General features: G+C 47.7%; 1 protein-coding gene across 4 annotated transcripts in view; it reads left to right on the forward strand.

The window, feature by feature from the left end:
- The window catches only part of CAMKK1 (calcium/calmodulin dependent protein kinase kinase 1), a 110,883-nt gene extending 88,177 nt beyond the window's left edge, over positions 1 to 22,706 (forward strand). For 2 of the 4 annotated variants that reach the window (XM_075032493.1, XM_075032492.1), the window contains 5 exons: positions 3,694 to 3,781; positions 6,470 to 6,598; positions 7,660 to 7,763; positions 12,858 to 12,905; positions 15,792 to 22,706. In XM_075032493.1, coding sequence (XP_074888594.1) covers positions 3,694 to 3,781; positions 6,470 to 6,598; positions 7,660 to 7,763; positions 12,858 to 12,905; positions 15,792 to 15,864 — 442 coding nt within the window. In that variant the 3' untranslated portion in view covers positions 15,865 to 22,706. The remainder of the gene's footprint in view (positions 1 to 3,693; positions 3,782 to 6,469; positions 6,599 to 7,659; positions 7,764 to 12,857; positions 12,906 to 15,791) is intronic. The other 2 variants (XR_012651055.1, XM_075032494.1) reach the window with 2 other exon arrangements.
- Positions 22,707 to 26,683: the final 3,977 nt, after the last annotated feature.

Genomic DNA, 26,683 nt, shown 5'->3' on the forward strand with positions numbered 1-26,683 from the left:
CTCGGTGCAGGGGGACAAGCCAAGGCCACTGGCATGCCGTTTGAGCAGTGGGAAGTTCAGCATCGGGCCGCTGAGCAATGAGTGTTCGTGATCTTGTCAGATGAGCCTGTCAGGAGATGATTACACTCGATGTGTGCTCAGTCTCTGCCTCCGAGCCACCATGCCTTCCCCTTCATGTATTGGCCACTCCTCGGCATTTCCTCCAACTTCAGGTCTCTGGTGACTTTCTGTTGGCGATTAATTTGTTTCTCCTGGTTGCTATCAGGTGAAGTAGCCAAAGCTGCACTCTTTATCTTCCTTCCCAAATCAGCACAGTAATGAGGCAAAGAATTTTTTACCTTCTTGACCCAATTGCTCATTCTAATAAAAACATAGAGATAAAATGACTTTATTTAAAACAAGCATGAAGCAATTAAAACTCTAATGAAAAGCACGTCTGGTATTAGAGAGGAAGGGAAGGATGTTGTCAGGCAGACTGCGATACGTGCGTGTATCCACCATCTATTACGTGAATTTTTTGTGAGATGCTCACTGAATTTGACTTGGCAGTCCCAGGCTTCCTTCTGAGTCTGCAGCAATGGGTACTCAGGCTGTCCTATTTTAGACATCTGCTTTAGATGGGATGACTCACACCCCAGGCTCCATGGGCTATATTAATTACCTCTCCATTGACTATAAAGCACAGCCACTGCAGATAGCTCAGATGGAGCCATCTCTGCTCAGGCTGGTAGAGCCCACACCAAGATCTGCGTGGGACACACCTCCCAAGGATCTGCAGCCACAAGGTCAGGCCACTTGTTAGATGGCAACCACAGGCCCCAGTGGTGGGTATGGAGCAGTTCTGGCAAGCCAGCCCTGGGCCATTGGTGAGGTTTTACAGCTAACCGGGTTTCAGGCATTAAGAGCACAAAGGCTGGTCATGCCACATTGCTCTGTTCCCACCGGTTGCTCTGCGGTTGGGACAGGACTTTGACTTGACAGCAGTGCAGCAAAAAAAAAAAAAAAAATTGTTTATGTTTCCCTGGCAGTCTTCTCTCTGCTTGCTTGGATCCTGGCAAAATGCCCATTCTCTCTCAGCCATCATATATTTGGGTTAGCAGTCAGCTTACAAGTGACTGTTCCCATCTGCCTCTGCAGTAAGTTATTAACATTTAATGGGCTAACTGGGTTGTGCTAAGAACCTTTTCTTCATTCAGACATTTCCTTCAGCGATAATTTGGCTACATGATTTATTTGGATTTCTCGGTGACCTGCTCTCCCAGCCTAAAAAAAGCTGCACCCCTCATTAGGTTGTTGGAGGAGCAGAGGGTTACTGGGTGTTGACGGCTGTCTAAACTGCATCTATTTGTTAGATAAAGCCAGTAACAGAGACGCACATAAAGCTGGAATTCACTGGAATGGATCCACCCTGACCTCCCACAGAATTAGCACCTCGCTACACTTAGGAATATTTTGGTTTCAGTTTATTTCACCATGGCTACAAAAGACACATTGATGTTTGCAGACAATCCATGGAAACTCATTGCCTGTTTCCTGACAACCTTTAGGACAGAGATGGAGCTGACTCTACCGGTGTCATTGTGCCTTCCCTTCCCTTAGAGACGCTGGGATAAATATTTATTGCTCTGGAGTTCTCATTCATGTCAGTGAGTCCTTGGCCTGACACAAGGTAAATGGGGTTAGCTCACACCCTGATGATCCTGGCATAAGTGAAAAGCAAGCTGGAGAAGTTTCTGTCCAGACATGTATTAAGAGAGCCAGAAATTGCGTAGTCTCTCCAGGTGAAGAGCTGAAGTCCAGGACAATGTTCTCTGACCTGCGGGCACCCTATAAAACTATCTATGGTGCTGGCAGCACTCCCAAATGGATGCTGAGCTCTGTGATGCTTGGCATTTTCCTGAGAGCCGTGACAGGACTATGACTGTGAGAAATTCCAGATAGCACAGGCTTTTCAGCTGAAAAATGCCATCGGGTACAGCGTGCACCCTGGCAGAATGGAGAGAAGGAAAAAGAGAGACAGGGTGATGCAGTCTGTCACTTGGCCATAACCCACTTGACACTTTGCAATCCTGTTTACAGGGCTTTTCCTTATGACATTAACCCTATGTTGTATAGAAATCAATCTTGTGCCCAGAAATGTTAGGTGATTATATATATATCTACTGCTTGTATTTTAAATAAAGAAGTTGCCAGTCTGGCACAGATCTGGTGTTAAGTATTTCAAAAACACCATCCCACCCACACCTCAGTGTGGTCTTTCATTAAGAGTCTTGTTTATTCTGACCTGCTAAATGCACTGTCACTCCCCATAGCTGTTCCTCTGTGCCTGGAGCTCATCTCAAGAGCAGGACCATTCTTCCCATTCCCACCCAAATTGTCACCTGTAGTGCAGCCTAGGGAGTGGGAAGCCTCTGAGGACTCATCCTGCCATTCCACTTGTCTGGGCCATACTGCCTGTGTACTGCAGACCGTTGACGCAACTCTGAAAGTGTTCAGACTTTAAACTGAACCCACTTTCTGCCCCTTCCCACTGAATAAACAGTGTTTCCTTGTGGTTGGTTGTTAAAGATCCCATAATCTAAGTCCACATAAAGTATTCATAAATTATTAAACAGCAGCTCTGTTTTCATCAGACTATAATATCCCTTACCGTGATGTGGTCTTCATTTAGGTTTATGATAGTTTATTCCCTCCTCTGCTTGTGGGGGGTGCAGAGGAACTGGGCACAGCACCTGGTTCCTCATCAGTGTTTTCAATCTGAAATCCAATCCTGCTGGGGAGTGACATTTTATGCTGCCAAATCCCATCTCCATGCAGAAACACAGCTCCTCGAAAGTCATTTGTGATACCGACTTTCAACTGCCTAATACAATTCTGTCATACACTGGCATTTTATTTCGGTAGCATTTTGATCATACAGATCAAGTGTGTTTTAAAGACATTGCCTGCATCATTAGCAACAGAAGTCATTGAAGCCTTTGGACTAGAGAGGCAGACTGCAGGACCAAGGGCTCCGTGTGAATAAGGTGGCTTCTGGGTTCAGGTGCTCTAGCATTTAGACCTTGGAAATAGTGTTAAAAAATTAGATTTATTTCTCTTAATCTCATCTGCTCATCCCCTCCTTATGTTACCCTAAGACTGAGCCATACAGGTGGGGAAATACCAAGTTATGGAACTGGCTGCCATCAGTGTTCATAGAAGCAATTTAATTAACACAACCTGCAAGCTCAGCTGGGAACTTGAGTGTCAAATGGGGATTTTTCTTGCAGCATGTGGTTGCTCATGATGCAGGTTTGGCAAATCAAGTTGTGCCGTTCTTGTATCAGAGCCCAGCTCTAGTTCTGCTCTCAGTAACACATTGTTGTCCTAGAATCTGTCCTCTGAAATTCCCCTATAATGTGCTGTCCTTAAAAATGTCCTTAGATCCATTCACCTGATCCCTTGTCCTGCATTTTGCAAGCATGCAGCTGTGTTAGTGGGCAGAACAGGATAACCAAGCCCTGTAGCCATGACCGTGATGCCTGAGAAGGAACCAACCAAGCCAACTAGACCTTCCTTTCTCAAGCTGGGTCTGCAGAGAAAATATCTTCTGAGCAGAGCAGATTCTCTACCAAGTAATGCAGTAAGGACTATGCATACCTTGAGCACTTACAATTCCCTTGTTAACTGTATACTGCTGTTTTCTTTACTTAGAGCACAGATAAGTGAAGAGCTGAAGGAATTGATCCTACGTATGCTCGATAAAAACCCAGAAACAAGGATAACAGTCCCTGAAATTAAGGTAAATTGGACATTGATCTTATAGTCTTTTGTCTCAGCTGATTTTGTTTTTCCTTTAGTACCTTCTAATGAGGCAGAGCTGTTCCTTGTGTTTGTTTTGGGAGCTTTCTCTGGCATGCCGCCTCAAAAAGGAAGAGTGCTCATTTTGCAGCATGTAACAGCTCCATTGCTGCTGCTTGCTTGGGGAATATTGACAAAAGCTTTCTTGTTTACTTATTTAAATTAAAATTACTCAAAAGCTGGCTGATCCTCAGCAAATCCCTGGGAGAATTGACATTGTCATGGGGACTGCTAGCTGCAGAGCGTGTGCTGGCAGTGTTGGACCTGTGTTACAGAGGCTGGAAGTGTGTTCCTCCTCTGTTGCTTGCATGGTCAAAGGCCTCAAGGCAGCACACTTGTTTCTATCAGCATTACTTGGGAGATGCTTATTAATAGAAAAAAGGAATATGCCTGGAAGAGCACAATGCCTTGCAGGGTTTGCCTTCATTCTGTTTTTGCATGGGCTTTCTGTCCTCCTGTCACCCCTCACCAAGGCCTTGGACCTACTGGAGGATCTCAAGATTTCCACAGCAGAGCTCCATTAGCATCCTCTGCAGGGCACACAACTCTTCTTTGCTTTGTCTCACGCCAACACCAGCACATTTGCCACCAAAGCTTGACAGTAGGAAGGTTGAACTTCAAGTAAAAAATGTGACGTCCCTTCCCTCCATGCCCAGGAGGCCACAGCCAGTGATGGTGGGAAGTCCTTTGGAGCTGTATTTAAGGGATTTCACTTGGCAGCTCTTGCAGGCACTTCATGTGGAAACATGTGCCCTGTACAGCCTGTTGGGTAGAAGAGCAGAGCAGGGTGCTGGATCTTATCGCGGGCCATGCACTGAAAATGCTTGGTGTGCTTGAGGACTTGCATTTGATGCTGAAAAAGCACGTGTCTCTAGCGTCAGTCTGGGCTCTGGGCTGAGCCCAGGGCCTTGAACATGGCTTTCCTCACGTTCACAACCAAGGAAACCACCCCATGAGAGGCAGTAGAAAAAGGGTAGCTTTCCTCTGCTGTTCCCCCAAGTAAGATGATGGCTGAGCAGCTTCTTGGCAGAGGTGGCTATGGAGTGACTTCCACCATCACTGAAGGCCCTGGTCAGAGGAATCCAACCTAGAGACTACAGGAGAGCCTGACATGTGCAGCTGATGCAATCCAGACAAGGAGATGGCACACACCCTCTGTATTTGTATTCACATACAGTGCCAAGGAGCTGCTTCGCTCTGAAGTAGCTTATAGCAGGCCACATGGCATCAGGGCTTGAGCCTTGGCATCTTGCATAGTCAGATGTTTCTAAGTGGCTGCTCTAGGCCTCCTTCTCCTTCTCCTCCCAGGGTTACTTTCCTTTTTGTTTTCCCATGTTTTCACACTCCCCTCCTCATGTTCCTTACTTGTAAGGTAAAATCCTGATGTGGCTGCAAACTTTCTTCTACTGGCAAGCATTAGCTCAATGCTGCTTCTCATATGTGATCATTTATTGTTGATAAATCTCCAAGGAAGATAAACATTGCAAAAGCTGGAAGGATGCGGTAAAATTGTATAAGGGGGTTAGACTGGACAAATATCTTAACTGCTCTGCCCAGCTGGCTTTGGAATTGCTGTTCACCATCAAAATAAATCAAGCAAATGATTTTGTATGAGGAACACTGAACATAACGGATAGACAGAGTCCCCTTTCTAGCTGAAACATTCGCAAGCCCCAGCTAGACTAGGGTTTAGTGCACTGGTGAACTAAAAGCTGTTTTAAGTGAACTTAAAGCTGGATGTGGTGCTGTGCCTTTGAAAAGAGTTATTATAAGCACAATTAATGATCTTTGGAAAACACAGCTTAATTAAGTGCTGTAAAGCAGCTCATCACTAAGCCCTTGGAGAACACTCTGGACACCTGCGTCCAACTCATTGGAATGGCAGTAAGCAGTGAGCATCTGTCCTAATTAAACTCCTCGTCCTGGAGGGTGAGGCAGGCATTTCTAGCAGCAACACTGGAGGATGCTTTCCCTGACAGGCAAAACGTCCAGCCCTGGATGTGGGTAGCAGAGACCCTCATCCCATCCTGCCATCAGCTCCCTTCCACAGCAGCACGGCAGTGACAGGAAGGGATGGGGGGAAACTGCCTTCTCTCTCCTTTGTGGGTATGTAGAGGTTTACATGGTGCCCAGGTGGCAAGGTGTGTTATTTCGCTGTTTATATAGGGAGGAGGCCGTTGCAGTAGCATGAGAGGCCTCAGTACTCAGACCCAAGTACTCCATTTTAAGCACCTAAACCCTTGGTTGTGCAGATGCATAAACAATCTTGATTCTCCCAGGTAGCGAGCACACATAATCCTACATGAAATGTGTGCATGTGAGAGAAAAAGATGAAAACACTCTAGATAACTCAGATTTTCAGTGTTTCAAACTTGATTCAGAGGGTGCCAGGTTCCTCCAAGATGCTGGTCGGTGGCAGTGGATGTGACAGCACTGGGCATTAGGGGATGCCATCTGGCCAGGCACTGGATGGCAGCAATTTCCAAGGGAGCTGGTTGAAGTGCATCGCTGGAAGTGGAAAATGGAGCAGTACCGACAGCTTAGTCCTGCGCCCCTATTTCTCATCACCAACACCACAGCGCTCTGCTGTAGAAGGGAGACCTACAGCTGTCTCTTCCTCCCCATGCAGATGCATCCATGGCTAACCAAGGGTGGTGAGGAGCCCCTGCCACTGGAGGAAGAGCACTGTACTGTGGTGGAGGTGACGGAGGAGGAGGTGAAGAACTCGGTGAAGACTATTCCGAGTTTGCCAGCTGTGGTATGTATAAACCACAACCGCATCCTCTGCATGGGTCAAGAGCATGGGACTTTGCTGGAGCTTTCAACTGGTGAAGGAGGTTTGGAGAGGGTACACATGTGCTCCTGGCATGAAAAGCTTGGCCTTTCAACCCAGTGTGAAGTTTTTGTGTCTCTGGGTACTGCGGCAGCCTGACTCTGCAGGGCCTGACCGTGTGAGCAGTCCTGTTTATATCTGGCTGCTCTCATGAGAGCTGTAGGGTCACACCCCCAAAGTGCCTGGCATCAGACATCCCAGAACACCAGAAGCATCCCAAGTGTGTTTTGTTTCATTAATCTAGAGGTTGCAAGACACCTCTTTTGGATCCTCAAAGTGAAGGCTCCAAACATGGAGATGACCTGGCCAGAGAAGCAGGCATCTGCCACAGAGTATACAGCTGGCACTTGCCTGCCAGCCACAGGGGACCTCAAGAAGGTGTTGAGGGTTCTCTCAGTTGTTTGTGTATAGCCAGCTGGAGGTCTGCTGTGGGCAGTTAGTATGGTGCAGGTGCCTTTGGGTGTTTGTTCCTCATGGGGAGAGAGGTGCTGAGCACAATGAGGACCTGTTTTCACAGGTCTTGTGGTGTAATGTTAACATAGACACTCGCTGCAACAGCCAGCGGGGGGAATGAAAACTATCCTTTCCCCTTGATAGCAGGACCTTCGCCTTTGAACCCGCAGGAGCTAGCAGCACTCTGCAGGCAGTAGTGCCTGCCTGGGAGGATGGCCCAGGAGGGGTCTGGTGCCGCCTCCTCATGGGCTTGGACCACTACGAGTAGCAGGCAGCGGTCAGCAGCATCTACTTCACCCCTTGCCAGCAATGGTGTGCACCCAGGGGTCTGAGCTCACTGCCTGAGGGAGTGGCATTGTCACTGCCGGGAAGTCAGGTAGCTGTTCTGTGGGTTCCTTTAGTTCGTGCTTTAGCTGTAATGCTGTTAAATGTCAGTTGAATTGTTAAAGAAGCTGTTGTTAGACTCCTTTGAACTAACTCCAAGGAGTCAGTCAGTCCTGCTGTTCTCACTGGTCTGTTCTTCTTCCTCAAAGATCCTAGTGAAGGCCATGCTAAGAAAACGCTCCTTTGGAAATCCGTTCGAGGTTCAGACGAGGCGGGAGGAGAGATCCATGTCTGCTCCAGGGAACTTACTGATGTACGTATATACAGCCTTGCCTGACTCTGCTGCACGTGCAGAATAAAGGTGTGTGGAGTGGATGAAGGAAGCAGTTTGAAAATCTCTTCTGTAGCATTTAAAGACAAAACTCCCTTAAGTCTTCTAGGATTAAAATACAATGCATTAAAGCAGCCTAAAAACTCTTTTTATAGATGCAGTTCTATCTGTAAGATGGGTTTGGCCTAAATACATGTAAGGTGCTAAACTTGGGTCTGGTTTTTAACCTGTTAGTTTATAATACACTGTGATCAAAGATTCATTAGAAATTGGTGAACTAAAATAAGTTTAATTAGACACTAGTCTAAATATCTATTGAAGGGTTTAATTCTTCTCTTCTTTTTATGGACAACAGAAAAGGTGTCAAATGAGCAGTTTACATGTTTTATAAACTCAAAATGAGGTGATGTGGTTTGTCTGGGGCCCAAGTCTGGGCGGAGACACATGGACAGACAGTGGAGAACACTTTGACATTGCTTTTTCATTTGAGAAAACATACAGTATTTTTTCACACTGCCAGTTATGAAATAGTAGAAAACATTGCAACGGGATATTTTGGAGGCTGGATATAAATGGCTATATTGGGATTGAAAAGGGAATAGACAAATTAATGACTATTAAATTCGTCAACAATTTTTAAACACAGTGGTCTGGATGTACAGGGGTGGAGGGAGAATTCCTCTGTCCCTTACTTAGTTCTTATTCTTTCTCCCTCATGTTTGTTACTGATGACTTTTGGAGCCAGGATTCTGGGCCATCAGTCCAGTTAAGTAACAGCTGGACCATTAGCCTGACCTGGGACAACTATATTCATGTTCTCACCCCACAGGATCTGTAAGGCTGTGGTTCACAACAAAGCTGTGTAGTCCCAAAATTATCCTTTTCCACCCAAAATCCCAGTACCAGGCCTAGCAGACTCCCACGAGGATGTGCTAAGAGTCTCATTGCACCTTTGACAATGCAAACAGAGGAGTCTGTCTCTCTCACGGATGTGTGGGGATTTAAGGGCTCAGCTCAATTAAGGATGATAATGCTTTAGAGCCCAACTGTGTATTGGAGACTTCAGTAAAGGCTTTGCCTTTGAGTCCAGGAGCAGTTAGTATTAGACTCCAGTTTAACATTTAAACACCTCATACACAAGTGCTGCTGTGGGGACATATCTGAAGAGCGTGGCAGTCACAGCTCCTTTGCCAGCTTAGCACAAGGGATTTGTCCTCGTTTTTTTCCCTTGGCTCATTGCCTTCCGAATTAGTTATTGCTATTGATCTTCACTATCATTCATAGTCACTGCATTGCATTGCTCTGAGATGGGGAAACTTTTACTAAATTTGAAGAAAAATGTTTTGTATGCTTCCCACTGTCCAGGACAGCTAATTCAGAGCAAGGCAGGATTTCTTCTTTTCAAACCCTGCCTGAATTGATATCTCAAGGTGGTCTGTTCTTCTAGTACCCTGAGCCTGTTTCCAAAAGGGACCTGTTCCCTTCCACCTTCATCTGAGACGCTTGAAAGCCCATGCCACTAACTAACTAAAGGGGAAAACTTTTTGACCCTTGACACCGTGGCTGGTTCCTGCCTGGAGCCGAGTGCTTTATTATCTGCTCAGAATAAGTAAAGTTCATTTGACCTAATGTAGCTGTGAAGTTTCTGATTAGCCACATTATTAGTGTCTAATCCCTTTTTAAATCTTTTTAGGCCTTCAAGATGAACTGTAAGACTCCACTTCTATTTGTCTTATTTCTAAAGTTGCTAGTCAAATTCTTCTCAGCTTACACAAACCCAGCATCTTTCCTTGTCTCTACTCATTTCAGCCCCATGTTTGCATTCAGGCTCCTTGCGCAGGACTAAAAGGTTTTTGAAAACCGTGTATAATTTCCACTGTTGTGCTGCTGTATCCAGTGCCCTTGGTTTACAAAAACATGTCAGGTCAGGGATGGAGCTGCGGCCATGCTGGGCTGGCCTCTGCCCAGCAGTGTAAGCGCTTAGAGATGCCCAAAAAGAATGTGAATGGTTTTTGAATGTGCCAGTTCTCCACTAAACCCTGTGCTTAATTTCTCAGTCTCATGCCATCAATTGACTTTATCCTAAATTAATTCACGCACAACTGGAGCTTTGAGAACCCATCTTGAAACCCTTCTGTTTAAAAGACAGACATTGGCTAAATCTTTTCAACAAATAGTGTCATATATTAAACACTACAGTAGGGATGCTTTTTTTTTTAAGGAATGGGGATTATTATTTCAAACTTTGAAAAATGCTATACTGGTTGAATCTAATGAAAATTGCTTCAAATTTAGATTGATTTTTTGAATCTAATGACATTGATTTTAAGTGAACTGAGTCTAAATGGGAATGTTCATTGTTCAGTGAGTTATCTCTTGATTACAGTGTTATTTCCACAGGGGCAAACAGAGCTAAACACTAAGCCCATCCAGTTCTTAATTAATAGTGGGTTGTTCTCTAGTAAAACCACCCTTAATACACATATAAAATATAACATCAGTGCAAATGTTATGAATAGCGCTGTATTAGTTAAAATAAGTTTTGAGTGAGTCTGGATGACTATAAATTTCTAGGACCTAGCAGGAACAGATAATATTGTTGTAGCATAAAGGCTCTGCAGAGTTCCTGCATGTCAGGCACCGTTTCCACCCCTGTAGCTGGACAGGGCACTCCAAAAGTGGGACTTGACAGAAGGGCAGTGCCTGCAGGCATCGCTGCTCTCTGGACACGCTGCCATGTGGTTGCCCGCAAGGAGCTGAGAGAAAAATGAGCCACAAGGTCCCAAGCTCTCCACCACAGAGCTTCTCCTCCCCAGTGGCAGTGTCTTTAGAGAGAGAGATAAATCAGCTTTTGTAATGCCTGTCCTTCTAGTTATAGGTAGAAAATAACTTGTTGTGTTTCTATATAAGAAAAAAGAAAAGCAACTAGAAAACTCCAGCTTCACATTCAATTTTTTTAATTAGGCTGCATGTGAAATTGCAAAAGCCCCATTCACTGCTGCTTCAAGCATCTTACATCTGTGCCCATACTGGGAATATATTTTGCAGGAAATCCTCTGACAGCTGAGTCTGCTTTCTGGTATTTAAAATGGATCTGTCCTTTAAGCTCAGTCTTTGGGATTTGGAGAGGAAGAAACTAAATCATGTGGTTGAAAATTTTTTTAATTTCTCCCTGCATTACCTATACACAGTGTGGTGGGCTCTGGTCTTGGAAATGCTTTGTGCAGAAGCTGCATGTCCTGTCTTTACAATAGCAGGAGGTCTTTCATCTTTGCTGCAGCCTTTGTTCCTTCTGGGGACACCATTAAGACACCAGTGAATTGGAATAGTTCTTAAATTAGTACTGGGAGGAGAGAGGGCTTTTTTTTCACTCCTTAGACCTGGAAGAAGCAAATCCTCTCCTGGGTGTTATTTATTGCTTTGTTTAATAGCACTGAAAAGTTAAAAAGGCAGCTGTTAAAATGGCAGGCACATTCACCAGGCAGAAGGGAACTAAAATGAAGATGCCCCACTTTAGCAACTCTTATTTTGCAACGGCTGCCTCTCCCACGAGAGCACCTCCGCATACCTAGAAGCCGTGTGTGAGTGCTGCCAGCTGTCACTTTACCGTGTGAGCTGCACGGTAGCTGGGGCCAGGTGTCTGGATGGCACCGGATCTGCCTTTCGTGCAGGATCTCCCAGAAGATACAGTGATTCATCGAGCCTTGCAGATCCTACAGACTATGGCCAGGTTCAAGCCTGTTGTTAACGGTGGCTGCAGAAACAACCGACCTTTTCTAATTTTTCCAGTTGCAGAGTATTTTTTTAAACCCAGCTGTTTAGCGTTCACAGCTAAGTTCTGGGTTTCTGTTCGCAGCGTTTGCTACACTTCTTCTGTCTGCTCCAGATTTCTCCTAATTGAGTCAGCCCTGGCTTCACCACATTTTATTACACTCATTTATTGCAACTACTACCTATCAAATTAATTGCTGTATTTTGACAGACCCAATTTACTTTCCCATTATGGCTGCTATTACTATTGATGAAATGTGGTTGTCAGCCCCTGTATGGGGGATCGGTCTGTATTTAGAAAGCCTATCCTGTTTCCAGGCTTCCCAAAAAGAGAGCAAAACAGTCATCACTGCCCTGAGGGCCATACTGTCCATGTAGACTAAGCAGAAGGAAGCCGGGGGGAGAGGGAGGTAAAAAAGTGGCTGATCCAGGTCTCCAAGCAGAAACAGCTTCTCCCAAAGCAGCCCAGAGGTACCTGCTTTGTGGGGGCTTTGTGTTGAGAAACCCCCAGACCTTGGTGCCATAGAGCTGTTCAAAAATAGGCTGCAGAGATCCCCCTAGGGCAGCCAGGTTTACAGCATCATCTTTGACAAGGGAACAGCTGCAGCTTGGATTTAAATTTGCCAGATGTTTCCATGAAAGATGCTCCCTTGGTCTCTGCTTGTGCTCGGTGTCTGTCTCTCCAGTCCCAGGAAGATTTCAGATAGGTACCACGTAGATGCTGTCAGAACAGAGTCAAACACAACCAAAAGCCCTATTGATTTTCACTGCAAAGAGAGAACTGCATGTCTTCATGGGAAGAACCATGCCCCACGGGGCAGGTAGGTGTCCTCGTAGTCTGCCTAAGGACCAAGGTACTGACTGTGGCACAGGATTTTCCTCTGGCAAAGACCCACCATCAGCAGGACCCTCCAGCGAGTGGCCCCGTGCTCTTGTGGCTCTGCCCGCGCTGAGCTCAGCCGCTGCATGCCCCATTGCACATGGTGGTGATGCCGTGACTGTGATAGGACACAAAACCCCCAGAGGTGCCAAATTGTGTGGCCCAGAAAAGCACAGCTGGACATCAGCAGCATGCTGGAAACCATCTGGAGCCTTCAGCAGCGGTAGGGGCTAGAGTGGGTTTGTACCACTGTTACCAGTGCCTGTCCTCATCTGTCCTTCAGGCTGCAAGTAAACGCGACTGAAGCTCCATCCTCCATTTCACTCTGCTCGCTAGGCTTGTTAGGTACAGAAATACAAGCTCCTTTGCCTGCTGCCATCATCTTCATGATCACTTTCTCCTTTGTCTCATTGTTTTGCTCTCAGGGACAGACTCCTCTTAAACACATCTGTATATGTGCATCCATCTTTAAGGTAATTCAGTGTTTGTGTTTCCCCTGGGTGCTGTAGAAACGTGTGTCCTCTCCTCAGCCCGCGTGATTTGTGTGGTAGCGAGAGTATTCGGCTCCATCCTTCCTTCCTGTAGGAGCAATTTTACTGCAGTAATTCTGTGTGTGTGACACTAATGTTTATGTATGCTTTTTTTTATTATTTGTGGTTCTTTGGCATTTCAGCCTTCTTTGGGGAGGGAGGGGTGAAAAAAGCCAGTTGGGTTTTAGCAGGAACTGCTGCTCAGCCCCACATTCGCAGGGGAAATAGCTACAGAATTTGGGAAGGGCTGAGGTTTGTAATTTGGGCTCAGGTTTAATATTTAGTGGTTATGCAAAAGAAATAGAGCTGGAGCCATCTCTGCTCCAGCTGCTCTACTGCTTCTCTGTGCTTCTGCCTCTGATACTATGCTGGGACTGAAATCAGCCACTCTGTGTGCCCACCCACCCCACCTCAGTCAGGACTTCATTCAAACACAGTCATTTGTCCAACCACTTGCACAGACCCTTCTAGGAAGCGGTTGGTCCAACTGATTCCGTTAAATACCAAAATAACATTCAATGCAAACTGCGACAAGCTGCTTGCAAACATCTCCCTGTGAAGTCTCAGGATCTAGTGCTTAGGGAGGACACAGCCTCCACCCAGGCCTGAGGAGATCTGGGCTGGGCTGAGAGACCAGGAAACAACCACATGCCTCTGCATACCTTTGGGAGCCGCTCCACCGCTCTGGAGACTCTGGCTGGCCTGGTTTATCCCTCCGAGACAAACAGAGGAGCTCAAGCCAGGATGCCACCCGCTCTGAGTGAGGACGGACTTGCAGAGATTCTCCAAAAATAGTTAGGAGGAGGCAGGCGGAGGAGGATGGGGACTGACGTGGTGCCGTGGGTGACAGCTGGTGCCACTGCCTGCTGCTATATTTTTCATAGAGAACTTTCATAGAGAGGAGGGGGACTTCACTGGCCTAGATGAGGGCAGATTATTGGTATTTAATGGGGACTCAGTGGCGGAATTAAGCACTTCCCAGGAGTGTGTGTATTCTGTGATTCAGCTCTTTGTAGGTTGTCCCACTCCATCCCTTTCCCGTGCTGCCTGCGTTTTGGAGGGAGGTTCTGTGGGGCTCGTTCCTTGCTGGGCATGAAACGCTGTGTAAATACTCAGTGGCTGTGATCTTCCTGCAGCTGCTGTGGTTAACAGCGGTGTTGTCTCCTGGAAGATTGCACAGGTCAGGCTTTGCTCACCTGCGGTTTAAGAAATGTAGCAGAAATACAGTCCTATTTCTTAAAAAGAGTTATGCAGTGGAGATTCACATTCAGCCGCAGGCCTCAGCACGAGCCTCGGCTCCCGTGCAGACTGCAGAGCACTGATGCCTTGATCTCTGCTGCCTTACATGCAACCCCAGCTTAGCAGATATTCACCACCATGCGGGTATCGTTTCAACCTGTTTTGCATCGCACCCCTCCTGCCCTGCTGCAAGGTGTTTGGAGAGGCAGAACCTGCTCGGGGCGGCAGGGAAGCATTGAACGCACCCCAGGCATGGAGCAGGCTCAGCAGAATGTGCCAGGCAGCTGCGAGCAGGGAGCTGTGCTGCGTGGAGCTGCCTGTGCTGTGCTGGAGAAAGGAGCCTCTGCTGCTGCGCAGGGTGATAAATCATTTAAAGAGGGTGATGACAGGCACCGAAAAGGGGGCTGTTCCTTAGCCTCCCCCGCAGGGAAATGGTCCGCGCTCTGGGGTCAAGGTCAGGTTTATCGCAGGGCTTTGCTGGAGCAGAGGGAGAAGGGAACGTGATCTTTGATCATTTCTGGTTTCTTTAAAAATTGGTATAGACCTGTGTGTACTTTTAGTGTCGTTCCTAACCAGACAGTAACCCCAGAGCCCCAGACCCACGCTTCCCAAACACTGTGTGCTCCAGGCACATGTGCTCCAGCGCTGACTCTCCACTGCTGATTTGGCTTGTCCACGCAGACTGATTCTCCTGCAGCCAGGCTGGCGTGAGCAAGGCCAGACACCCTAGGAGATGCAGATGCTTGGGGTAGCATCACCTCCTTTACGCTGTGGATATCTTCACATCTTCACAATGGAGAAACAGGCATTTTAAGTGCAAGTTACCTGCCTGCCGAAGGTCTCTGCTGTGGGGTGTTGTGGATGGCACCTGGAGGTGTCACGTTTTCTCTATTCAGTCTAGAGCAGTGACAGCTTTCTCTGGTCAAATCTGAGTCACAGGCTGTCTTATGGATGGTATCACGGTGGATGTACAAAGCAAGTAAGTTACCTTGGCTATGTTTTAAGGACTGCTGCTCTCGGGTGCTGAGCTGTTTCAGGGACCAGACAAACTCCCAGAAACTGAAATGAAACAGCTGTTGCAGAGGGAAAACTGGGTTCTGGTAGGAGCATGCAGTTTTTACTCCATTTACAGTGTGGCTTTGGAGAAGCAGTTATGATATCAAGCCATCACTCTGATCTTTTTTTAAAAAAAAAATCAGGTTAAAGAAAAGCAAACCAGAACTCCCCAAATACAAACTAGATAATTTGGAAACATTGCTGCTGGTCTGCAAGACTTTCTCCAAGAACCAGATACCTCCTCGTGATGCTGCAGCCGGTAGAAGGGCATTCAGGGAAGCGCAAAGCTCAGTCTTCGGGGCACAGAGACCAAGCAAGTATATAGGCACAGCACTGCAGCGCATGGAGCTGGGATATTGCTGAGCTGTTTACATGGTACCAGCACAACAGGCTGGTTCATTGCTATTCCCCCTTAATATTGATGTTGTTGACCTGGGTTGCCTGTTGGAAAAAACACTCCCATCTTTATTTCTTGCATTGCTATGTGCCTATAATCTCTTAATTAATCTCTTAATCTCTTTGCCGTTCATGTAGAAAACAAGGGAGCAGAGAAGGAGGCAGGGACCCAGAGCTGCCTGATGTGTGTGAAGACGAAGCTACGTCCTGAAGCCACAGGCTGGTCGCTCACGTGCTGCTGCTGTTGTACTCATCGTGGTGTTGTCTAGCACACATCTGCCCTCATCACCAAGTCCGGGGCCTGCAAAGCAGAAAAAAAACCCCAAACCAAAATGGACCAACCCAGAAAACCAGAAAGGAGGAACAGAGCAGCAATAAGGAGAAGAGCAAGTCCTCAGGCAGTGTGGCTGGCAGAGGGCTGGCTCGGCCTCGTGGGCAGCTGCGTTCCTTGTGCGAGGTGTCCATGCGCTCCTCCGTGTGTGCCTTGCTCTCCACTTGCGCTTCACGTGTGGGCTTTGTAGTTGGGTGTCTTGGCCGATGAATGTGGTTTTATTTGTAATGCAGCAAACCAAAGGTCTCATGGGTTGTTTGCCCTGGAGACTTTTTCCTTGCTCTTTTGCATTCTCTATTTCAAGCACCAGGAAAAAAAATGACATCAGAGCTAGGTTTTATATCAGGGGGCAACTGTCTCATTTAATGCACGGGTAAAGTACTTCTCTGTATCAGGACACAGTCCTGCTCCTGTTGGAGTTGATGGCAAAATTTCTGTGGATATCAGTTAAACGGGGAAGAGATCTTGCTTTTGGAGTGAACACTGTCACTCTCTATGCCTTTCTTTCTCTTTTTTTTCCCTTCTCTTCTTATCCCTCTGTTTTGCACAGTGTAAATCCTGCCAGTATTGATGGCTTTAGTCAGGGCAGTGTCATAAAATAGAAGCACTACATGGTATTCCCTGTAATGTGCAGTGAGCCCTTAAACGTCATAGAGATCTGGAGCGTTGGGATATGCTGTTACACGGAAAGGCTTAGTGCACCGAGGATATCCGCTAACAAAGTGTGCTCTTCCCAAAGAGCTGGGATCGCACTCAGCTGCACCCAGTCCTGTGCACAGACGTTGTTCTTAGAGCTGAAAAGAAGTGGTAGGTTTTGGGTTTATTTTATTTAAGGGTGACTTCCTTTCCCTCACTCATCTCTTAGTTCCTTTAAAATTACATACCTGATGCTTTTAAACTCTTATTTCCTGATAAATGACCCAAACTGGGAGAGCTTGCTAGGATGAAAGATTTGGAGGGTTTTTAGACTAAGGAAAGCTACAGAACACAAAAGAGATCAAAACTTGATCTTTTGGGGTTTTAAGGCTTTAATTTTTAATTTTATTTTAAGACTAATTTTTATGCATGTGCTGATGCTGCTATTTTATCCATAGATTGCTTCTAAACTTGGGATCAGAAGCTTCATCTCTACAGTTGGATAATAGGTGAGAGATTGCACTTAAAAGGGTGAATGCAGCTATTTCAGTGGCTGTTGACTGTACAGACTGTGTATATAATCAGGAATTTCACTCTTGCACTTGGAGTAAAAAAACAGTGACACCAATCCATCAGAATATATGTCAATATTTTCCCTTGAGCTTTGTGGGGCCTGAACATGCCCCTAGGAAGCCAATGGGATTGGATTCTTATTTTATAGTACTTAAATAAAGGACACGATTAAATTTGCTTCCTACGTAATCATCTTACTGTCTTTTTTTAGGTTAATACTGAGGACTTGGGACTTTGTCCCCTAATTTTATTTTTTTTTTTTGCGAGGGGATACATGTACGAGGATTGTTGGTAGCGACTGGTGTACTGGTGTTCCTGTTCTGTTTACTACAATCTAGTTTGGTGGTTCCTAATGTTTTCATAGCTGGGCTTTGCTGCCGGTGCCTTCTGCTGCCCATCCCCAGCCTGCTGTCTCCCGTTGCTCATTTTCAGCCACCTTGGTGGGATGCCAAGAAGCAGTCACCAGCCTGGGCTCTGCCCCACGTGTCACCTGTAGATATTGGGAAATAGTATAGCAGCTAACGTATTTTATTAAGGAGACCTTTAATTTTTGAAGCAGGCATTAGATCCTGTAAAGGTTGCTGCTCTGGGCTTGTGCTTTGCATTGCTCGCATCCGGACAGTAAATCCTGCCTGCTTTGTGTGTCTGCCTGCACCAACCGTGCGCTCAGCATCCTCTGAGGGCCTGTGGTTCTGCTTCGGCTGTGTGCCATGATCCATCCCGCAGGTTAGCGTACTCGAGCGCCGGCTTGGACCCTGCTGCCTTGTAATGAAGATTTAAGCACCCGCTGAAAGGGAGTGAAAATGGAGATGGGGACTTGGCAAGTCTGAGAGCACAGGGGTGCTCTGCAAATGTAGAAGGGACTGGCCAGGAGGAACCGCTGCCTGCGGAGAGGATGGTCTCTGCATACAAACTGGTCTGTGCTGGGGACAAAGCGCTGGGGTGCTACCAGGTCGTGCTGCACACCAGGGGCTGAGCTGAGTAGCCCCGGGGAAATGGTAGGAGTGAACTCTGTTCTCCAGTTTGTGGGGAAAATGGGCTCTCTCTAACTGGTGCCCCCGGGGCTGGCCATGGCAGAGCTCTGCTGCGGCAGGGCTGGGCTGCCAACAGCGGGGAGGACAGCTGCGATGCCAGGTGAGCTCCCAGCTTGCGCAGAGGAATGATTTCAGGACAAGGACACATCTCAGGAAGTTGCCTTAGCCCTGGGAGAAAAGGGAGTACCTGTAATCCTGATGCCCGTGGGAATTCTGAGGTCTTAGCAACACTTGGGTGGTGCTCAAAGATGTGGGAATTCTGAGGTCTTAGCAACACTTGGGTGGTGCTCAAAGATCTCGTAAGACTGCAAACGTGGTGTTATTTATTGTATTTCTTATATATGCTAAGAATAATTTGGGGATAGAGACAGACTTTGCTGATCCAGCCAGTTGCTGGGGTTATTCTAGTAATGCCCAAGGGGGTGGGAGCTAGCAGCGCAAGGCTGCCGGAAAGCTGCTCTCAGCCTCAAGTAATGCAACCAAACAGATGTTTGTTTACAAATTAGCTCTGTGTCATGTTCCTTTAGTGGTAGCTGGAGCGCCGCTTCAGTTTTGGAGGGGAATGGGGGAAATGGGTGTTTATTATGATGACCCCAAAATCTACTTTGAAAAAATTGCCCTTTTTGCTGAAGGAAATCCTTGTGGACCTGTTTCCACAGGTTCAGGGAGCAACCAGAATTGTACAGCTGGGCTTGTGTCATACCTTGTTGCTCCAGCAAATCTGCCAGCCTTGTGGGTTTTTCCTTTATACCTCCAGAAACCACCTGCATTGCGTTGCAGACAGCAGCCTGAAAACTTGCATGAAATGAAAATGGTGGAAGCTGCCCTAGCAGCAAGAGAAACATTCAGATTTACTCAAAGGCTTGATAGGACTCCTTCAAAAATATGCTGTACTTCTCACTTAGGTGAAATGAAGTCCTTGCTTGTTTATGTGCATGTTTAGGGCAGCTCAGAGCAATGCTATTTCTGCTCTGAAGAAAGGAAGAGACTAAAGAGATAGTATTTATTTGAAAATAAACATCTCTGGTAAGCCAGCCCTTTTATCTGTTCAGGAAAGTCACTCTCTATAGCTGCACGGCTAAATATTTGTCTCGCTTCTCTCTATGAACTCAGGGATGGGGTTTGGCGTGGCAGGGCTCCTCCAAGCAGTGAGAAGAGCTGGCATAGGCACGCTCTGATGCTTTTGTATATGCTCTATATTTTTCTCCTCCAAATCCTCGCTTGCCTATGCTATTCTTGGAGCACTGGCATCCTGTGAGAAGAGATACCGGGATGCTCTGAGCTGCCTTAGCTGGGCTCTGCGTCCCGGGAAGGGCTCCTCTTTCCCCTGCCGCGTGGTGGCACAGTTGGTTTTGGTCTGCCCCAGTTGGCTCTTCCAGCTTGGGGATGGGCCCAGATTGAGAGACCTTGAAGGAAATTTCTCTTTTGAGGAAATCGCACATCTTTTTGATCTCCAGGAGGTAGATTTCTTTGTCTTGCTCAGTTAATAGCTGTAGGCCTTCAGTTTGGGAGGCAGTGCTAAGTAAAAATCCTGGTTTAGTGTCTCCTGTCTGGCACAGAGGAATACTGCAGTGAATGTCTTTAACCCTTTGGGCAGGAATATATCGCTATGAATGTCACACTTGCAAGTAATTGAGTTTTTCAGCTCTTTAATGATGCGTTGCAGTGTGTGAGTGGATGCCTGGATAAACACTCACGGTGTTTATAACACCACCTCCCCCTGCCGTGCCCATGCAGGGGCTCTGTGTTGGGCAGCGGTTTTCGCAGTGATGTTTCCATGAGAAGTCACAGCGTGGGCAGACATGGTGTAGCCACATGATTTAGCCCTGGAGCAGGAGCAGGTCTGTGGAGGGGGTGTGCAGGACAGAGAGGGTATTTGTAGCGAGCCTGTGGTTGGGTGTTTCCAGGTGTCCATGCTGCTGGAGGCAGAAGGAAGACCTGGAAGTTTTGGCTGCAGCACCATCTCTCCAGCCCGATACATGTAGGAGCCCACACTCGCAAGAGAAACTAAATCACCTGCAGCCATAAGTGTGACTGGACCGTGATTTTTTTTTTTTTTTTCATGCCTCGAGACAGAAGCAGCAAGTTGCACAGCAAAAGACTGGGCTTTCTGAAAGATCAAGTGCCACACATGTCTTTGACATGTTTTCTTTATCATCATTCGAGGGTGGGTAAGTCAGGCCTGTCCTTTGCTGGTCATGGTGGCATCAGTTACGTATCTTGTTTGTGCCGTGTCTGGGGCCAACATCTCCTGTCCGGATGCTGGTTCACTTTTTGCATCTTGCAGGTTAGAGAAATCTTTGCGTTTCAGAGCTGAAAGCGCACCTTGAGATTTGTGCCGAGGCAGCGGTGCAGGTGGGTTGCAGGTTTGCAGGCGTGGGGGGCTGCAGCCTGCCTCGGGCACCAGCATGGGCTGCTGCCTTTTCCCACTGCAGAGAGACGTTGCGGGGTTGGAGATGAAAAATGGGGCAGCTTTAGGTGTCTTCTCCTGGCATATCCCCTGTGATACACCACGGAGGGGACACGTGATAAGTACAGGGTCTCTGGCGAGCCCAGCACGCTCCTGCCGCTGTGCCTCGTTGTGTGCATGCCTGTCCCCTTTGGCAGGCCTTCATCTCCCGTGCTACATGCCAGAATTTGGCCCTCAAGGCAAGAAAAATGGTGCAAAACCCACTAAGGCTAAATACATGCCCAGCTCCTTGCAGTGTGGGGGTTGCTAACTCAAGCTGTGTTGTTTGTGGGTCCCAGGGAGAGTGCTTTGATAAATGCTGCCCTAGAAAATATTCCTGGGGAATAAAACAGGGAAGGCAGGAGCAGCAGGTGGTCAAGCAGCATCCAGGTTTGTCGCGGGAAAGCTATTTTTGTATACGGCTGCATCCAAAGGGAGCCTGGCGGGGGGACAGAATAGCTGCTCCATGCAAAACAAATTGCAACTCAATGAAACAACTCCCAGGACGGGGTTTAATTCCTTATTTATTGCCAGACTTGCAGCGGGGAGCTGGTGGGAGGAATTTTATGTTCCTTCAGCACGGCTCCATATCCTGAAGCCATCAGCAGTGCTGTGGCAGGGGCTGAGGGAAGTTTTTCTCCATTTCTGTGGTGTGTGGCCTGGGGAGCTCATTTGCTCTCTTCCAGCTCAGTGCTTTCCCTCCCGTGTCTTGCCCAAGCAAACCATGAGCTTTGTCCTGCCAGCCCAGGGGCTTCGTCCCAGCCCCTCAGAGACCCAGGCTCTCTCTAAGGGTCCCGGCTGCCCTCGCTCGTGCCCAGAGCCCCTCATCTCCCGCCGGCTGCAGCGAGCAACATCCCATAGCTGGTGCTTTGGGCTCTCTTACACCAAGCAGCACAATCAGGTATGTGAGAAGCTATTGCGTGATTGCAAGTTATCCTTTAATGGGGCAGCTAATGCAAGAGCTTCAGAACAAATGCAGCAAGGACTGTTGTCTCTCCAGTGTTGCATCTGGGCAGACTGGCTGTGCGAGTTAAAAGGATCACTTATGGTCTTGGACACTTTCGTTGGTGATTTCCAGGCGTAGAGGTGTTTTGCTAGCTGCTCAGTGTTAGTGTTCTGCTACAATAAAAGATGGTCCTTCTTTGAGATGGGGGATCTCACCTTTGAGGGTGATGGGGATGGGGATAGCAGGAAAGGCAGGCTCCTTTCTGCCCTGGGGGATAGGGATCTCAGTAAATGTAAAAACCTTTCCAAAGGAAGGAGTACTGTGCTGCAGTGCTGGGGGGTCCTGCTGAGATGAGAGCGTGAACACGTCGGGTGTCCAGCAGGAATACTGGAGACTGGAAAGCAGATAGCAGGGGTTTTGTGTAACTCTTAGTTCAGGTACCAAACTTTTCCACTTTACCAGGGCACGTTTACAATGTTGTTTGCTGAGCAAAGCAGTGAAAGGGATTTCTTTTCTGGCCCAGAGCCTCCTACAGAAAACCACTCTCTGATCAGGTCTCTCCCAACCTGATTTAACCTGGATTATCCCATGTAACTCTGTTACTCTGAACGCAGCCCCCCATGGGACCAGGGAAAGAAAGGAGCTCAAGAGCTAGTTGCTGCCTTTCGCCTTCCCTTCCCTGAAGGAAAGCCATGTATGGGCAGAATTGCTGCTAGCAGATGCCCAGGGCCTCGGTCAGTAACCACAAGCCATCAGTCAAAGCGTTCCAAAAAATTGTGTAAATTCAAGAAAAAATATATTGCAACTTTTGAGGATATAATTCAGATCCTCTGTGCCGTAATTTTGCTGCTGTTTCTGATTTATAGGCCTGTTCTGTTAGTATTTAAGTCTCTTGTTATACTTGATGTTAAATATATGACTCTGTATGTACTCTGCTATAATTCAAGCATGATGTATATGCACTCAGTACTGTAATGGCACGTGGCCATTACACTGTAAATATGTACCATGAATAGAGAGGCTATTTTTTGCATGCTTTTGTACTCTAGAACTGAAGAGAAAATGACAATAAAGTCCACAGAAATGACACTTGGTCTAAGTGCGGTTCCTAACGTGGCACTTGCTGCTGGCTCTCGTGTGCTCTCTGCTGTTCAAGCCCTCTCTGTGCTTTTAGCTACAGCAGAGAGGGGCTTACAGGGCTTCCACCACTCCTTTTGTCCCTGCCCTTTCCCTGGTGGGCTTTTCCCTGGACAAAGATGCTCAGGGACCTGTCGTGCTTCAGTACCACATCGCCAACTGTTACAGCATCTTGCTGTCATGTCACCTGTGAAGTTGTCTTGCCTTAATTGCATTTGCTTCCAAAGAAACATGCAGTTTGCTTTGAAGAGAGGTTGGCCTGGGCTAGAGCTCACTCAGCACGGTTGTGGAAACCACAGCAAATCCTGGGCTCGTCTGGTGCTGTGGGGCAGGACTGGCCGGCCGATCCCGCCGTGCTCCGGGGACCTTCCTCCAGGTGAGGCACACAGAGGCACCGCTCTCCTCTCGTTCTTACAGTACTGAAAAAGAAAACAAACAACAAAAAAAATGAAGGCATCTGTCTCATCACCTGTCATTACTGTTCTGTCTAAACACGCACACAATGGGCCCAATAACCGCTAATGCTAAACACACCTGTTAATTCATGGGTATGTGAATTTATATAATATACTTTTATTTACTTATATATATAAATTGCTAGCACCTTCTGGATCTGAATGTAAAAGGACCCAAGGTTCAAAGTACTTGTAGTGAACTGGCTTTAGAGTCTTGTCTGTTCACCGAGATGCCCTGGGCTTTATTTGTTCTCCTGACACCTTTGCAGCCTGTTCCCGAGTACCACAGTGAGCTGCCCAGGAGGAACCGAGTCCCCCTGACACAAGGGAACAGCCGGGCTGCGTGTCCCCAGAAACAGCTCATCGCTCGGGCAGCACAGTACTCAGTCGCTTTGGTTAAGCAAACTAGACTTGGCTTCCCCTTCCCATAAGCTGATTTGTTTGGCTTTACAGTCAGGGGACAGAAATGGGAAAACCAAAATTCTTTCCAGCCAGGGATGGTCTCACACACAGGTCCAGGTCTGCAGCCATGCCCGGGGTTTGATCCAGCCAGGTAAATGGCTTGAAAGCTGCTCCCCCTCATTTTCTTTTAAATGGACTGCATTTCAAAATGGATTTCTTGAGCAGTAAATTATAATTTAGTGCTTATTATAACATTCATTGAGCTGACTGCTGTAGCATTACACCAAATACTAATTATTAGAAATTAAGGTGACAGGAGGGAATAATATTCTCAGTTGTGTAAGTAGGAGTAATAATAGCCCAGGAGGGATAAGCGAGGCAAAGCAGCAGGAGAATTTCCTTTCTACGGGGAAATGAGAGGTAATAAAATCCCCAGAAGCAGGCGTACGGGAGCCAGGGCTGCCTGGGCAGCAGGTATGCAGTGAGGTGCCGGGCAGGGGAGCTGCCTGGGGGAAGGGGACAAAAATAATCAGAGCTTCTGGTGGGTGGGAGGGCACCAAGCAGAGGGGTCACTGGTGTGGGACCATTGGGTCCAAAGTGTCTGGTTTTGGGGCATCGCCGCCTGGCAGGATCCATACAGGGAAATGAGCTCCAAAGGCTCAATCTTGCCTTGACATTATTTCCCTGGTTCATTTGCCTTTTGTTTCCTCTTCAGTCTGAAATTAAATTTCCTATACTAATTTCCAACAAAAGATGGGAGGACGTTTCTGCTGAGTCTGATATTAGCTGCTGGTGCATGTCCTTATGAGCTGCAGGTTTGGGTGCTGGTAAGCAGTTGCTGCTCAGGCTTTGGGCATAGTCCGGCTGCAAACGGGTGGTGGTTTTAAAGCAAAAGCCTGAGTCCTTAGTTACAGCCAACGTGGAGCTAAACTAACCTCTGAATTACATCTTGTCATGCCAAGATTCACCCTGAGAGCCACGACTGCCACTTAAAACTAACTGCAGTCTAGGTGGGATGGATGCAGGGATGGGATGAACGGCCAGGGAAGCACCCAAAGCTGTGCCAGGCTGTGCAAGGGATGTGGGTTTTTTTCCTGTCCCCAGTGAAGGGGGAGTCATCAGCCCTCAGAAGACACAGCCCCAACCAGGAGTAACCTCCTTATAAACTTCACCCTTTATTGTTATCCATGCTGCTGCACACCAAGCTGCACAGCTGCCTCCAAGGCTTCCCTCCAGCAAAGGCTGTTTAATCACGCTCCCTCTTTCCTATGGTTTAACTGGGGGGTGGGCTGGGGGAAGATCTTACATGTGAAAGTGATCCCTTTGTTGCCAAACATGTCCAGGATTTGTCTTTTCATCTCCTTGAGTAGGAAAAAGCTGTTTACCATGTTCTTTTCTAAAGCAATTTCCAGGGAGGTCCAGCAAACACGGCCAAGAAATGCCAGCATCAAGCCGTGACCGACTTTCTTCGCTTGAGTAAATCAATGTTTTGCCACTAATGTGATCTGAATGCCCATTTTCTGTGCCCCATTTATTTTAATGCGGGGGCTGGGGTGCAGGGGGAGGTGGCACCAGGGCAGCTCTCCATAAATCCCACCGAGGCACTCCACACTTTCACTCCCATCTGATTTTACGATGTGTGATGTGCAAACACATTAGAGGAGAGCCTCCACGCACGCTAGCTGGGCTAACTCGTGTCAGCCGTGGTGCCTCGCAGCGCCTGCCTGTCTCCCTGCATCCCTGCCTGTCGATCTCAATTTTTTTTTTTTGGCAGAGGAGGTTTCTCAGGGCTGTATTTTGGGAAGGGGGATGCTCTTGCTTAGTCTAAGCCAGCCAAAAATCCCCGTGAAAGAAATTTTTTTCGCATAACAGGGTTTGGGTTTTTTTCATCGTTATCATGGGATGGTGTGGCATGAGCATCTCCTCCCTGCCCTGTTGGTCCCATCAGCCCTGCTGCGGGATGGGGATGGGGACAGCAGCCCCCAGCCGCTGTGGGATTGCCGGCAAGGGAGGAAGCTGACCTGCTGCCAGCTTCAGGTGAAGCAATTAAATTGTGTGGCTGCCACTGGCGTTTCCTGCCTGTAATTAAAGCTTTTAATGAGGAGACATATGGTAACGGCCCCGGCCCCAGGCTGGCATTTTGCCAGGTGTGGGTTTATTAACGGCTGCTAATTACACCGTCCTTCAGTGTATACAGTTGAGGGCTGCGTCGCTTGGCCCCGAGCACTGGAATCGGCTGTGAATGCTGCTAAAAAACCCCTCTTAATTTTATTTACCTTTTTTCCCCTTGCATTGGGAACTGAACCCCCTGGGACATGGTGACGGCTCCTTCCCCACTGCACCTGACCCCCTCCTCCACGCGCAGGGGCTCCAATCCTGGCTGCACGTCCTCCTCGCAGCCAGCGAGCACTTTTTATTCCCTGAGGTGAGTTTTGCTGAAAACCTGATAGTCCCGGTAGCTGCAGCAGGGCTCGAAGCCTTTCCCCATCCCGATGGCGTATCCAGCTGCTGGGACATCCCCAGCCCCAACAAGCCTCGGGGCTCCTGTGTGTCCCCAGACCAGGAGCGCGTGTTACCCCGGTAAGAAAATGGGTAGGTTGGCTTTGTTCCCCTTAGACCTCAGCTCTGCTGCTGGGGTGTTTGTTGGACGAAGTGTGTGACAGCAAGGCTGTTTTCCCCCTGCAAAAGACTCTTGATAATGGTTATATTTTTTACATTGGGTCTTGTAAAGTACCTCGCTCCCAGCCTGAGGCTCTGAATCTTCCAGCTCCGCACAACCATTTAGAGAAAACGAGCATTAACATCACCCACACGGAATTTCTCTCCTTTCTTTAAAAGCCAGCCCCAGGTCCCGCTCCTGCAGCAGCTCGGTGCCATCCTCTCTCTGCCTGCCTTGTACCCATACCGCTGTCACCGACGGGACGTGTGCCGTGGCCATCGCCGTTCCGATGCACTGAATCCGCCACTGTGAGGGATGGGAGCCCCTGGAGAGTGGGACAAGGACGGACAGAGAGGCCACCGAGAATGGAGTCGGGGCACATCGAGCTGCTCTCCAGTGTCTGGACCT

The sequence above is a fragment of the Buteo buteo genome, chromosome 7, assembly GCF_964188355.1.
Source record: "Buteo buteo chromosome 7, bButBut1.hap1.1, whole genome shotgun sequence".
NCBI classification, from domain to species: Eukaryota; Metazoa; Chordata; class Aves; order Accipitriformes; family Accipitridae; genus Buteo; species Buteo buteo.